Here is a 15,353-nt window from a genome sequence, read left to right as displayed (position 1 = left end):
GGACATTTATCAAGGTAAGATCTGAGTTTCACTTAAGATTATCATCACTAGAGCTGTCATGTTTTAAATAGTTGCTTATTCTGTTACAACTGTGGCTTTGCTAGTTTTTTATTCATTTAATTTCAAGAAAAATGAAATAAGAACATCTTACATTAAATAAGTGCCTAGGGTATGCAGAGATTTAGCCTATATAAGTGAAAACACTTCGGGCCTATTTTTTAAAAGATAATTTCATCAAACACAATTCAAGATAATTTCAAGAAACACAATTTCTTTAAACTTTGGTGAAACCTCTTATATTAAGGAAGTAGAGTTCTGCCTTTTACACTCAAACTGTGATACAATCAGAAAGTTGAGTACAGAAATATAATTGCAGAGAAATAAGAAGCTCTTAGGTGATGTTATTTTCTCTACAGTCCAGTGTGCTTGCTATTACTGTGTTGAAAACCTTTGTTCTCAAACTAATAATGTACAGATGTGATAGTAATAGTTCTCTAAGAGGTAACCTTTAATGCAAACTTTTAGCCCCTTTAGAAGGGATGCACATAGTGATGTTTTTTCCCTAGGCTCAAAGCTGAGTACTCTATCATTTTAATAACCTTTTAGGTAAATCCTATGACAATTATACCAACAAGTTTCCTCAAACAGTCCCCCACCCAGCCATCACCCCTGTGTTCTACTTGTTTATATTCCCTTCACCCTTTCCTCTGTTATTATCACTGATATCTCAGCTTTTACTTGAAAGCAAAATGCAATTCCAGATTGCAGCAAACTCAGTGGCCCTGTTCCATAGCCCCTGTAGAAGAGCGACAGAAGGGGAGAAACGTGAAAGACAAAGGATCATCATGGGTTGAGATCAGGCACTACCAGAAGCCTCGCTTGTCTTTTTAAAATAGGCTCGGTGGACATGTTCCCAGCAGTAAGTCTTCACTGGCTTGGAGAACAGGAAGTACTATTTCACAAACACCACTGTGTTTGAGTTTCTAGAGGCCACCCAGGCCAAGAAGACATCCCTAAGAAAGAAAAAGATACACACAAACTTAGAATTACAGTCTAGATATGTTTTTTTAAAACTCTGTCTTAAACAAATAGGTTGATAGATATCACCTAAATAGGAATATAAGGGCAATAGGCCTACAAGTCAGAAGCATAGACAATCCTAATTTAAAGGATTTGAGATGGGAAATACCAATGCCTTGTTTCATGGATGTAGGTCAATCTCAGGAAAACAGGAAATGGGCAGAATCTTCAGAACTTCTTCCCTTTGCCCCATACGTAGCATTTTATTGTGCTACTTAACCACCTATCCATCCTCAAATTCTAACTGATTACCTAAGTGGTCTGGTTTGCACTAAGGAGATAAACTATACTAATATTCACAGTCACCAACAGCTTGATGTGTCATAGTTTCAAAAGGAACACGTAGAGCTAACGTGGTAACTGAAAAGTGTGAACTGCTAATTATGTCATCTTTGTCTATATGGCAAATGTAAGCTCTTTTTAAGGAGGGAAACTTTTCTAGTAGCTTCTGTAATCAGACATACATAGCAACCTACTCTACCTAAGGTAAAGTGATACTGATTATATGCTCAGATACCGTGTTATTCCAGCAGTTAATTTAGCCATACATTAATTCTAAGAAGGGAACTGTAAGCTCACCTGCAGTGCTTCACCACGCACTCGTTGCTGCAGTACTCATTGTCCCAGTCCTTACTCACAACGGGAGGGTTTTCACAGCCGGACCTCACACATCGAGGCTGGGGTGAAAGTGTCATGGGAGACCCACTCACCAATTCAACATCCATTTGAGAAGGAGACTCAACCTATGAGAGGAAGAGAGCATCAAAGATGGACTGGATTGCTACCTAGCCAGCCAGCCAGCTAGTCAAATTAACTCTGTGATCCAGTGGAGCAACACATTTACAGTCCCTCACAGGAAGGGGTAAAGTTCCAAAGGAAGGTGAATTCTTGGTCTCACTCCAAATCCAGCTTTAGAATTTTGCCATCCAGACTGACATGATGCTCCCCATCAGGGGAATGCTGGTCATAATGCTATTGTTTAATCTTGGCCTATCACTAACTTTATTCTACACTTGAATAATATACCCCTGAAAATATCAATTCAAAACTAGAATGTGAGTAGAGGTTGGGTCACCTCAACTAAGATCAGAGGGACTAAGAGAAGATAAACTTTTCAGATTCATAGTTCCTGATTTTGCAGGGCGGGGTGGTATTTTTTTTTTTTTCAAAATTGTTTCTCATGTTGATGTATGGCAGAAACCAACACAATATTGTAAAGCAGTTATCCTCCAATTAAAAAAAAAAAGGCCCACATCAGAAAAACATTGTTTCATTAGTTATGAAGCTAGCATCACAAATAGACCCGTATTTGAAGTTAAAACGAGGGTAAACTGGCATCTGTCTCTTTGGAAACACTCATCAATACGAACTAACTGAATTTTTCTACCTATATTCCCTGTCCATCCCTTTACTTAAAACATAAGCCAATCAGTCAGGGTTTGGGAGAAATGGAAGAATTTGTCTCTAAAGCTTTGGATCCTGGGGTAGACACTTGAAAAGTAACCATGCTTACGCTGTATCTTTACTTGAACTACAGTATTACTTCTGCTGAGTTAAGGAGTAGTTGAGGGCAGGAGGCCCTCTTAATGTTTCTTCTCAAGAACACTACAGAGTATCTTGGGTGGGACAATTTAGTTGTAAGCAACTGTCCTCTGTAGGATATTTTGTATTCCTCATCAGGCATTAAATGCTAGTAGCAAGTCCTGCTTTTATTGTATCAACCAAAATGCTTTCACTGGTCTACAGCAAATACTTGAAAACAGAGTCTCACCTCAGGAACTACATCTGTGATCATCTCACAGATTGTCTCAGGAGTGGTTTCCTCCACTGTATGGGTCTCAGGGCTGTTGTTCACAGGCTGCTCTGGACTACTTTCTACAGGTGGTGGAACTAAGGTAGTCTGCATTTTCAGAGTGGGTGGAGGCACAATCTTGACCTGCAGTGGAGGTGGCTGTTGCTGTAGGTTGATTCGAAATTTCTGAGGTGGAGGCTGTTGCATGGCCTGGAGTGGGGGAGGCTGTTGGAGAATGGTTACTTGCTGCTGAGTGGGGGGTTGAGGCATCTGCTGTAGTGGAGGGGGCTGTAGTCGGGGTGGAGGTAGTTGCATAGAAGCTGCTGCTGCTGCTGCTGCCTGCAACACCGATCGAGTGACAATCTGGGCTTGTTGACTGGGCTGGATAGTAGCTGTACTGGTTTGGCCAAGTTGGAGACCCCGAGAGGTCACCACTGTGGCTGGGATAACAGTAACCATCCCGCCTTGAGACATAGTAATAGAAGAGGGCAACATCTGTTTGGTAATAATCAACTTGGTAATATTGGGCTGACCCCCAGCCCCAGAAGATGCCTGGTTTGCCACATAGGATGAAAGAGTTGAATTGACAACAATGGAAGGAGACAGGGCAGGGGGCTCTGTTGAGGCTGGTGCTGGGGACGCTGGGTCAGCAGCAGCCACAGGAGGTGGAGAAGGAGTCTGTGATGGTGGCGCTGGGTCCATGTCAACAGTTTCCACAGTGGCCTAAAAGAAGGTGAAAATAAAATTAGGAGATTTATCCTCTTCCCTAGGGTATATTCACCCTAATCACCTTCCAAGAAAAAAGTACATTACAGATGGGGGTGGGGGGTCAGCCCCGGGGGGCAGGGGGTGGAGGTGGTGGGTAAAGATAGAAAGAAAAATGGGCAGCCATGTGTGCTACTTGGCTAAAGTAAACAATGACAATATCAAACTCAGAAAGACAGACTGTTTGGAGAGTTTTATGATGGAAACAAATGGGAAACCTGTTATATACTTTTAAGCTTTAATATTACATAGTATTAATAGATTCTACAGATTTTTGGTGGTATTTACTTCTTACAAATGCTAATAAGCAGCTCAAAAATCTGTTTATTGGTTTAAATATACATCTATCCTAGTCCTCTTACCTGACACTCTTGATTGTCTTTATAAGCAGCCAGAGCCTTCAGATACTCTTTCTTGGCAGCTTCAGTTTTCCTCTTATATACCTGCATGAAAGAGGCTGCTTAAAAAGTCCACATACTCATAGAAAAGACTAATAATCCTGTATTATTCATCAATGAAAGATAATTCATCTCAGCATAAATATTGACAACCCTTCTTAGGTGAATACACTTCTGAAAACTAGTACTCAAGACAGCCTCCATGGCAGACTTGTATATGAAAGCCAGTCAATCAACAGTAGGCTTGCAGAATAACTACACTTCTAAAGCTAATAGCAACCACTGCCCACACTTCTGTAACCAAAACAAATCCTGACCCCCTAACTACATTATAAGATCAGTAGTCTGCTTAGTCTGGGATCATGTCTTCCCAGTCAGTATACTCTCCCTCTTAAGGAATGTGGTAAGCTGTAATGATGGCCACAATTCTTCCTGTGCTGTGTACCTAGTCTTCCATTAACAAGTGAAACCTATTTCCCCTTCCTTTGAATTTGGGCTAGCTCTGTGAGTTGCTTTAACCATTAGAATGTGGCTGAACTGACACAGAATTTGGGGGCAACTGTTTTTATTCTCTTGGAACACTGCTCTTAGCCTGCCAGTGTAAAGAAGTCAGTCTAGCCTATTTGGAGGATGAGAGACCATGCGAAAGAGAACCAAGGCGTTTAAGCCAACAGATAGCACCAAGTGCCAGACATGGCAGCAAGGTCATCTTGAGCAGCCATATCAGGCAGTTGTTTGTGAGTGCAACTGCAGGAATAAACCCAGGTAAGAACACCAGGAAAACCACCTAACCAATTTACAGAATCATATTAAGTAATAAATTACTTCTGTCTTAAGCTACTAAATTTGTGGTGGTTTACTGAGCAACACATAACTGATATAAATTATCTGTAATACATTCAGTTTTTGTTTTAATGATTAACTTTGATATAACACCTGTGGAGTCTAGGGTAATGATAATTACACTCCTCTTTAATTTCAGTTGTATATTTATGTAGTACCACAATTTTCATTTGTTTAATTCAGGTTAAATTTAGGGAGGTTAACTATAGTTCTCAAATTTCTATGAGGCCAATGAAAAAATCCAAACTTGGCTGTGGATTCAGTGTTTTTTATAACAATTTTTATGTAGGTATTTTGGATTCAGTGTATGGATGCAATTTTTAAGACAGATGATCTTAAATACCATTAACAAAGAGTTGATATTAAATAATATGTGAAAAAAAATAAATAACATGTGAGAAAGTTAAAGCTTAGGTTGAATTCCCTTGCCTTTTTTTTTTAAAAAACCAATTAAAACATTATTTTGCTGCACCAGGTCTTAGCTGCGGCATGTGGCGTCTAGTTCCCTGACCAGGGATTGAACCTGGCCCACTGCATCCGAAGCATAGAGTCTTAGCCACTGGACCAGCATGGAAGTCCCTATCCCCCTTCTTCTTAAGAACTTCTATAACATTCACTATCCACTTGTTCCTCATTATTTGCTCACCTGTTTTTGCTCTTCTCCAAGACTGTCCCACATAGAAGCCACAATTTTTGAAACCTCCCCAAAAGTGGCATTGGGATTCTGTCCCTTGATGGCAGCCTGTGTGTCACGAAAGAATAAAGCATATGCTGAAACTGGTTTTTGAGGCTCATTAGGATCTTTCTTTTTTCTCTTCTTTGGAGCCTTCTGCTTTTTCCCTGCTTCCACCACAACTGTCTTCTGGCTGGGAGGTTGCTGTGAGGAGAAAAGAGACAGAATTACGAGGGAAGTATCACATCTGGAGAACTGACAGAAAAGGACTTTTATATGGGGTAAACTAGTCATATGAATGGAATTTTCAGAAATGCTAAATAAAAATAGAGGCAAGAGGATTAAGGCTTTAGTAAAGCATGTGAGGACTGATAAGTATGGGGGTTGCAAAAAGCATTATAAACTGTAAATTAAGAGGCAGGACCCCATAACCAGAAAAGAGCAGAGAAGATGGCAGGGCAGTAGGAGAGAAAACTTAGTAGGATCTGTATGTCAAGGGTTTTATCCCAGTGTAACATGGCAGATTTGATTTTGGCAGAGAATGCCTCACCCTCCGGAATTCCTCAACACCATCCTCATGAAGTGAACTTGTAGGTGAAGGGGTGGTTGAAAGACGATCCTCAGGTGACTGGGCAGGTGGCAGGATGGTGCCACCCCCTAAGCTCAGACCAAGTTGAGAACTCAGTTCTGACTGATCAATGGTGGTCAACTGGCTATGCCCCATCAAGCCAGATGTCATGTCTGTCATTGGTACATCAATTGTAACAGGTGGGTTGGCGCTATACTGAGTTCCTATAGAATGATCCAAGTCCTGAGAGAAGCAGAAGGACAAATTACACAGTAAATATAAAAAACACCACTTTTCCCTTCCCTGCACCTGAATTCAGGACAGTTTATAAACCCTCTGCTTACCCAGAATTCATCATCATTTAAACAAACATCAAATAATTTATCTACATATAAAACATACTAAGCTTTTTAATAAGTACAGAAATTACAGGTTGAGTACTAAGTCACTTATTTGTACTCAAAGGCCTATTCCAAAATAACTAAAAACAGCCAAAGTCTTAATTTTGGGCAAGTTCAGAGCAGGTAAATCATTCGGTAATCTGGAGACAGCGACGACACACGGGGGAAGGAAAACTTTCTCCCCGTACCCTCCTAAACAATGGCTGTTAAAGGTCAATGCACAGACAAATCAGAGTGACGCCAGTGCTAGCAGAGATGTCTGGAGTCAGGTGTAGTGTGTGTCGACGTGCTGATGACATGTGCTAGAGGTCCCATACACTGATTTATAACATGTATTAATCCACTTAATCCACACATGGTTCAGACAGGTCTTGAACACACCCCTCAACACACCAGCAATCACACTCATTTGAATTGTAGAACGTGAAAGCCATAATGTAATAGGGAAAAAACTTTCCTTTCAAAAATCCAATAAATAATTTTCATTTCAGGGTTAACATTGGACATTTTACAATTTTAAAACATGTTTCAAGTAAAATTGATTCATATGATAAATCTCATTTATTCAGGGGACGTGAGGTCTTTGTTAGTAAGCCTTTAGTCAGAAGAATAAAAAATAAGTAATACCCAAGGGACTTAAGTAGGGCATACAGAGTCACTTGTATCTCCCCTAACACCATGCCCATGAGCTTGGGTAAGCCTGATAATGTCTTGCCCCTTACCATGGTCAAGCCCCCACTCAGGAGCCCCCCGCCCTGCTCCATCAAGCCATGGGTCATGCCCACAGGCATGTCCAACGTCTGGACCCCATACTGGGCTGAAAAGCTGCCATCCTGAGAGGAGGAAGGGTCTGCCAGGTCATCAAAGTGGCCAACCACATCTGAGACAGCCAATGAGGGATCAGAATCCAAGGAGATAGGTGGGATTTCAAATTCCTCATCACCCAGGCTTGGTGTGTGGAACGTCTGTAGGGAGGAAAAAAAGGAAAAAGATTTAGTGGAAAGAGGAGGAATTGCATACTGCTAAACGAAGAATGTGCCTGAGTACTAGACATTCTTCATGTACTTCTTTTCAGCCTAGATCCCATTTTTGTTATCAATATCTTAGGACTTATTTAATTTTAAAAATAAGTCTCTTTTTCCTCGTATCTTTGGCCATATGTCATGTACAAAGCTGCCAATATCAATCACAGTTTTCAATTTATTTATCTCTTTTCTACCTTTACCATCTTGCTTGTCCTAAACTATTTTGCCTGTTGGTCTAATGAATGATTCTTTCAGCACCATTAGTAAGGACCCAACTTTATAACCTGTTTTGTTATGATGCTTAAAAATCTGTCTGAAGATTCTAGGATACAGCAATTATTTCATAATTACTACACCTGAACTGTTAGACCACAGAAATTCATGTCAACCAGACAATCAGACTTTGTTGTTTTAGGGTACTCTGAAGCAGATCCTAAAAGGAACTGTCAGGGGGACCTTATGCACTTCTAAAATATATGCACTTGAGAGTTTCCTACCTCTTTTCCATTTCAGAAATCATGATTTGTACAAAATTCTCATATGTACAGGATTTTCAGAAAACCCAACAATGCCAACCAAAATAAGGATAACAGTGAGGAGAAAAACCTTCATAAGAGATATAGCCAGAGGGCAAACTGGTTCTCTAACAGTTCCTGAACACCTGTCTTGCTCTGAACAAGCCTTTCTGCAAGAGAGGAAGAAAAAGATTACTCCAGCTGGAAGACCCAATCACTTCCTCTGAATCCAACTACAATAATAATATACTCTTTCTACTCAGTGGTAAAGAACCTGCCTGCTAATGCAGGAGACGCAGGAGACTCAGGTTCAGTTTCTGGGTTGGGAAGATCCCCCAGAGAAGGAAATGGCAACTCACTCCAGTGTTCTTGCCTGGGAAGCCCCAGAAGCAGAGGAGCCCGGCGCGCTGCAGTCCGTGGGTCACCAGCAGTCAGACAGAACTGAGTGACTGAGCGTGCAGGCATGCACTCTGGATGAGGCCACCATTCACGGAGGTAACAGATCAATGTTTGACTTAAAATACATTGAAGGCTGTGGTTTCTTTTGACACTAAAAAACTAAAAACAGCAACATCTGCAGCAACAGAGCATTAATAACAACAGCAATAGAGCATTAAAATAAAAGCAAGAGACTTTCGTGTCACAGAGATCTGGGTTCAAGTCCCTTCTCTGCCACTTGCTGCTGCTGCTAAGTCACTTCAGTCGTGTCTGACTCTGTGCAACCCCATAGACGGCAGCCCGCCAGGCTCCCCCGTCCCTGGGATTCTCCAGGCAAGAACACTGGAGTGGGCTGCCATTTCCTTCACCACTGCCACTTACTGTATGACCTCAAATGGGTTTTCCTCATAAAATCAGAGTTGTAATCTCCTTATATGGTTATTAGGAGGACTAATGGGATTTACTACACAAAGGTTTGTCACATGGCCCTGATATATATAATTACTTAGTGATAACACTAATATCCTAATGGTTAGCTTGTCACCTACCCCAACCAATTATCACAGATTGTTGGAATTTTAGAAACTTTAAATTTTATCAACCTGTCACATGGCACAATAAATATTAACTGATTCAGATGAAATTCAGTAGATACCCACAGGTATTTTTTTTTTTCTCTTCCATAATTAAGTAACGTATCTCAAGCAGGATTTTAAAAAGGCAGAGGAACCAGAGATCAAACTGCTAACATCCACTGGATCACAGAAAAAGCAAGAGAATTCCAGAAAAACATCTATTTTTGCTTCACTGACTACGATAAAGCCTTTGACTGTGTGGATCACAACAAACTGTGGGAAATTCTGAAAAAGACACCACCAGACCACCTGACCTGCCTCCTGAGAAACCTGTATGCAGGTCAAGAAGTAACAGTTAAAACTGGACTTGGAACAATGGACTGGTTCCAAACTGGGAAAGAAGTATGTCAAGGCTGTATATTGTCACTCTGCTTATTTAACTTATATGCAGAGTATATCATGCAAAATGCCAGGCTGGATGAAGCATAAGTTGGAAACAAGATTGCAGAGAGAAATATCAATAACCTCAGATATGCAGAAGACACCACCCTTACAGCAGAAAGCAAAGAGGAACTAAAGAGCCTCTCAATGAACATGAAAGAGGAGAGTGAAAAAGCTGGCTTCAAACTCAACATTCAAATAACAAAGATCATGGCATCTAGTCCCATCACTTCATGGCAAATGGATGGGAAACAATGGGAACAGTGACAGACTTCATTTTGTTGGGCTCCTGAATCACTGCAGATGGTGACTGCAGCCATGAAATTAAAAGACGCTTGCTCCTTGCAAGAAAAGCTATGACCAACCTAGACAGCATATTAAAAAGCAGATACATTACTTTGCCAACAAAGGTCCACTAGTCAAAGCTATGGTTTTCCCGGGAGTCATGTATGGATGAGAGAGTTGGACCATTAAAGAAGGCTAAGCACCAAAGAATTGATGCTTTTGAACTATGGTGTTGGAGAAGACTCTTGAGAGTACCTTGGACTCCTAGGAGATCAAACCAGTCAATTCTAAAGGAAATCAGTCCTGAATATTCATTGGAAGGACTGATGCTGAAGCTGAAGCTCCAATACTTTGACCACCTGATGCGAAAAGCCAACTCGCTGGAAAAGACGCTGATGGTGGGAAAGATTGAAGGCAGGAGGAGAAGGGGATGACAGAGGATGAGATGGTTGAATGGCATCACCAACTCCATCGACATGAGTTAAACCAAGCTCCATGAGACGGTGAAGGACAGGGAAGCCTCGCAAGCTGCAGTCCACAGGGTCACAAAAAGTGGACACAACTGAGCAACTAAACAATAACAACAATATTCTTTAGGAAAAACTAAAACTCTCCCTAAGAACTGAACTTTCCTCAGTACACAAATCATAATTTTTCTTATTGTGTGGAAGTTCTTAACTTCAGTCCCTGACACTGAGATTTCAGTTCAAGTTCATATGAACATTTTTCAGGAAAAAGAGTACAAAGATTTTTACCAAATTCTGATGTAAACAAACAAAAGTTACAGTGACAGGAAGGATCCAGAGAAACATTTGTTGTATTAGATCAACAGCTGTAAAATAGTGGTTTACAATTTTTTAAGAAAATACAGGTTGCTTTGGTAAAGCAAAAGATGACTGCCCTTTTCTGCTTACCACAACAAATAAGAAAAGTAACTCTGCTGATATAAAAATGATACTATTTGTTAATGAGAACTGAAAAAAGAATAAAAATTCATACAAAAGACCAGTGTTCTACAAAGGACTAGCCCTCATAAACCATCTGGAGTATTCTCATGAACTACAATAACACCAAAGAAGCAGAGATTTCACTGTATCAAATTAACAAGGCATTCTTTCTATGTACCACCCACTGGAATGTGGAAACAGCTTTGTTATTCTGCATCTATGGCTTTAATGTTGTTTTGTTTTTTGTTACTTTGTTTCTTCCTTTAAAAAGGAAGAGTAAAGTAACTGCAATGATCAAGAATACAGAAGGGGAAACCACCTGTTAGAATAGAGATCTACTCTAAAGCTTTTACTACCACAAGCTATTGGTAAGATTATTAGATAATGAATATCTAAAGTTCTTTTATTTCAGTGGATTCACTATATAACTAAATCATAAACTCTAGCTTGCCAAATATAAAACAGATAAAACTGTAGCAAATATTAAAGTAAAACTAAATGACGTAGACACAGAAAAAGGAAATAGAAACATGAGTCCTCTACCTTCTCAACTTTCATTTCCTTCTCTTAAATTCCTGGGGCTTTATGAAGAAGAAAGCAGTTTGGGAATTACAGTTTATAAGCAAGGATTATAAAGGTTTAGCTATCTAGAGAACTAAAAAAATTAAAAATACCATTTGTCCTACCTCTTCATATTCCTCCATACCAAAACACACAATCCAGTATTTAAGTAATTTCTTGTGTAGATTATTCATCTTAAGGAAAAGTTCTTTTAATCAAACACTGATTTATTCAACAATACACTGGTCCTATGGATTATTAAAATAGTTTAATTGTTCTTAAAAATTGATACAGTAATGAAAATTTAACTATTCAGCCTGAAATCATTAACTGGTTCTAATGATTACTTAGAAAATTAGGAAAATTAAGGACAGGTATCTTTATGACTGGGGCTTCCCAGATGGCACTAGTAGTAAAGAACGTGCCTGCCAATGCAGGAGATGCAAGAGACGCCAGTTTGATCCCTGGATCAGGAAGATCTCCTGGAGAAGGGAATGGCAACTCACTCCAGTATTCTTGCCTGGAGAATTCCATGGACAGAGGAGCCTGGAGGGCTACAGTCCATAGGATCACAAAGAATTGGACAGGACTGAAGCGACTTAACATGCAAGCATGCATCTTTATGACTAATTTCCCCAGAGTGCTCAAAGTACAGTATCATTATTTAAATGCCAACCTTAAACAAGATAGAAAGATTAAACTCCCTTCAGACTATAGAGCTCTCCTAGCTCAAGCAATGCTATTATAAATGCTAGGCCTGCCTCTCTGGACACTTAATCTTTGAAAATTATTATTTCTTATTTTATTGAGGTATAACTTATGTAAAGCACACATATTTTAAGTGTATGGCTCAATGAATTTTTACATACGTTAACACCCAATTATCTACTATCCAGATAAAGATACAGAACATTTTCATCACTCTAAAAGATTTTCTCATGCTCCTTTCTAGTTAATACTCCCTCCCTTCCACAATGGGTACCACTATTCTGATTTCTATCAGCATAGTTTAGTGCTGTCTATTCTTGATCTTAATTTTAAAATGAATCCATATAGTGTCTACTCTTTTTTATTTGGCTTCTTTTACTCAATAATATATTTTTGAGATCACTCAGGTTGCATTTATTAGTAGTTCATTATTTTTTATTGCTGTGTAGTATTCCTTTTAACTATAAACCTATTCCTATAACCTATCAGTTTATAGACATTTGTTTCCACTGTTTAGCTATATAAACCAAGTTGCTGTGGACATACATGTTTTTGATTAGTATATGCACTCATTTCTCTTATGTATATATCAAGGAGTGGAATTACCAGGTCACAGTGTGTGTAGTAGATACTGCTAGTTTTCCAAAGAGGCTGAATCAATTTACACTCGCACCAGCAATGATTAAGAGTTATCTACATCCTTGCCAACTCCTGGAATGATCAGTCTTTTAAATTTTCACCATTATGATGGGTATAAAATGGTACCTCATTGTTAACTGGCATTTCCCTGATAAGTGATGATGATACTTTTTCATATGCCTAGTGACAATTTGGACACCCTCTCTTCTGATGTGCAAGTTTAAATCTTTTGTCCATTTAAAAATTGGATTCTTTATTTCACTCTGCAGAAGTACCTGAATATACTCTGAATCTGAGCCAGATATATGTAAAAAATATCTTCTCCCAGTCTGTGAAGTGCCTATTTAAATTCTTAATGTTGTCTACTGATGAAAAGTTCTTAAATTCTGGAAATTCCCTGTTGGTCTAGTGGTCAGGACTTGGCACTCAACTGTTTGGGCCTGGGTCCAGTCCCTGATTGGGGAACTACAACCTGGCAAGCTGCACAGCATGGCCAAAAAACAAAAAAACACCTTATTTCAAAGAAGTCCAATTTTTTCAACTTTTTTTATGATAAGTATTTTTGTGGACATTTCTTTTCCTTGCAAGAAACTCTAAAAATTACTCTTCTTCTAAAGAAAAAGAAGTTAAATTACCTTCATCTTGTTTTAAGATATATTTGGGGTGGCACACAGTAAGACCAGAAACAACAAAAACCACAAACCAATTGAAATAAAGGAAAACAAACACACAAGAGGGGAAACAAAGGTGAAGAAGTTGTAATGGATAAGGAGAAACGGTAACAATGACAGGGCCCTAGACTAAAGGAATCCACTGAAATTTAGTTATGAACTTATTAGCAAAAGAATTTATAAAAAGCTTTTTTCTTAAAGTAATAAAAGCAAACACAAAGGATAGACTCAAACCTGGAAAATTTCTTGATGAGGCCAATATGAAATTTATGACACTCTTAAATAAAGAAATTTAAATTGTGGAGACTTGATTCAGAAGGAATTGTTCATGATGTGCTTTCATGTGGATAAGACCAATGTGAAATCTACAACACTCCAAATAATGAAATTAAACCATGAAGATATCGCTCAGAAGAAACTAACGAGATTGCAAAGCATCAAACAGATTTTAGTTTTATATTATTCTTAAATTTGCTGCTCCTTTGATTCACACTTTACTTAGGAGTGTAAAAATAAATAGTCATCACAATAAAGTGAAAAAAAAAAACAAACCAAACTAGCAACCCCCCCCTCCCCCCGCCCATCTAATTCTCAAACATGAAAACATTAAGGTTTGTTACAGGATAAGTTCATGAATGCGTGCCAAGTCGCTTCAGTCCTGTCCAACTCTTTGCGACCCTATGAATAAGTTCATTCAACAGCAATTGAGAATTCTTGATACAAAAAAAGTGATCAAATGGTTTATGCCAAGTTTGAAAACAATTTAAAATTCTCAAAAGGCAGTAGAAAGTTCAAAATTTCAGTTTCTCAAAGACTGAATTTATTTTTGTTCCATTCTTTTCTATTGCCTTGTCTAAACAAATCATTCATATTTATGACAACATTTCAATTAAACCTTTTCCACGAACACTAAAGGACCTCACCATGATCATTACTTCTACTTCACAACATCGTAAGAAACTATTATTACAACTATCTGACAGCTAGGGAAACAGACACACAAGGGTGAAGTAACCTACCCAAACTCTGAGGCACTGGCAAACAGAAACGCACGTTCTACTCAACTCCTATGTTTTCTCGCAAATATTTCCTTTCATTCTCTCACTAGCACAACAAGCTAACACTCTGTAAGTAAACATAACCATTAACTTTTCCAAAAATCGCTAAGTAGGAAGTTTTAATGAAACACAGACCCCTTCAACACAGTATGGTTTAAGAATGAACACATTCCACAGTTAACATGTTAGGTAAACTCCTGCCCTTTCCCAAATTTCTTTGGCTGAAACATTCTCTCCCTACTGCGATCTCCCATTACTGTACTTGTTTCTCCTCCACGAAAGGAGACAATTTCACTCTATACTCCAATACAGAATCGCTCTAAAATAGGTTCGCTTTTTCCAGCGTCCTGCTTTTCTGATGACAGCAGCTTTCCTGGCCTTCCGCGTAGTCCTCATAGGCTCTGAAGGCAGCTGCCACTTTTCTCCAAACATCAATCGCAGCCTCCGGTTCCCAACCCCCGGGCCCTGGCGTCCGCGCTCTCTTCCCCATCACCCTACCGCACCGCTGCCTCCCGCCCACTCCGCGCAGCGTCAGGGACTCATGCTCACCTCGGCCCCGGACAGGAAGGGGTGCGAGGGCCCTGTGATCGTCAGGTAATTGTCATTTCCTCCGGGAAACTGGAAACCAAAAGAAAGCCGCGGGGATAAGTTAAGGGAAGCAGGGAGTTAGCTCGGAGCGACGGATTCTGACCCAGACATTATGACAACACCCCCCAAACCCCGCTCTCTCCCCCCTCCCGTCTGCCGCCGCTCTGTCCGGCTTCCCGCTTCGGCTTCAACCCCGTCAGCCGCGCTCTCTCGCCAGCCTTCTTAACGCTCAGGAGCCTACCTCCATCTTCACACAACGGCTATCAGGGTCTCAGTGAACTCATCACTCCCACCGCCCCTCACACAGGACACGGAACTGCCGTCACTTCCGCAACGTCGTCGTCGCTCTCCGCTGATTGGAAGGAGCGCCTTGGGCTGTTGC

General features: G+C 39.9%; 1 protein-coding gene across 1 annotated transcript; it reads right to left on the bottom strand.

The window, feature by feature from the left end:
* Nucleotides 1-92: 92 nt before the first annotated feature.
* On the bottom strand, nt 93-15,345 carry TOX4 (TOX high mobility group box family member 4). Its single transcript, XM_043919492.1, has 9 exons — nt 15,213-15,345; nt 14,933-15,001; nt 7,243-7,485; nt 6,102-6,362; nt 5,525-5,755; nt 4,000-4,080; nt 2,852-3,595; nt 1,660-1,823; nt 93-1,013 (listed from the first exon to the last, which is right to left on the bottom strand). Exons 1-9 carry the CDS (start codon nt 15,216-15,218, stop codon nt 953-955), a joined length of 1,860 nt encoding a protein of 619 aa, XP_043775427.1. The 5' UTR covers nt 15,219-15,345; the 3' UTR covers nt 93-952.
* Nucleotides 15,346-15,353: the final 8 nt, after the last annotated feature.

This window comes from Cervus elaphus, chromosome 12, assembly GCF_910594005.1.
Source record: "Cervus elaphus chromosome 12, mCerEla1.1, whole genome shotgun sequence".
In the NCBI taxonomy this organism is placed as follows: Eukaryota; Metazoa; Chordata; class Mammalia; order Artiodactyla; family Cervidae; genus Cervus; species Cervus elaphus.
This window is presented reverse-complemented; position numbering and strand designations above follow the sequence as displayed.

Bases quoted from the DNA above. Each gene is read 5' to 3' on its own strand.
- TOX4 (XM_043919492.1), bottom strand. The intron at 6,363-7,242 runs GTAAGGGGCAAG...TGCTTCTCTCAG, and splicing joins TGAGTGGGGGCTTGACCATG to GACTTGGATCATTCTATAGG. The intron at 3,596-3,999 runs GTAAGAGGACTA...ACCTTCTTTTAG, and splicing joins AAGACAATCAAGAGTGTCAG to GCCACTGTGGAAACTGTTGA.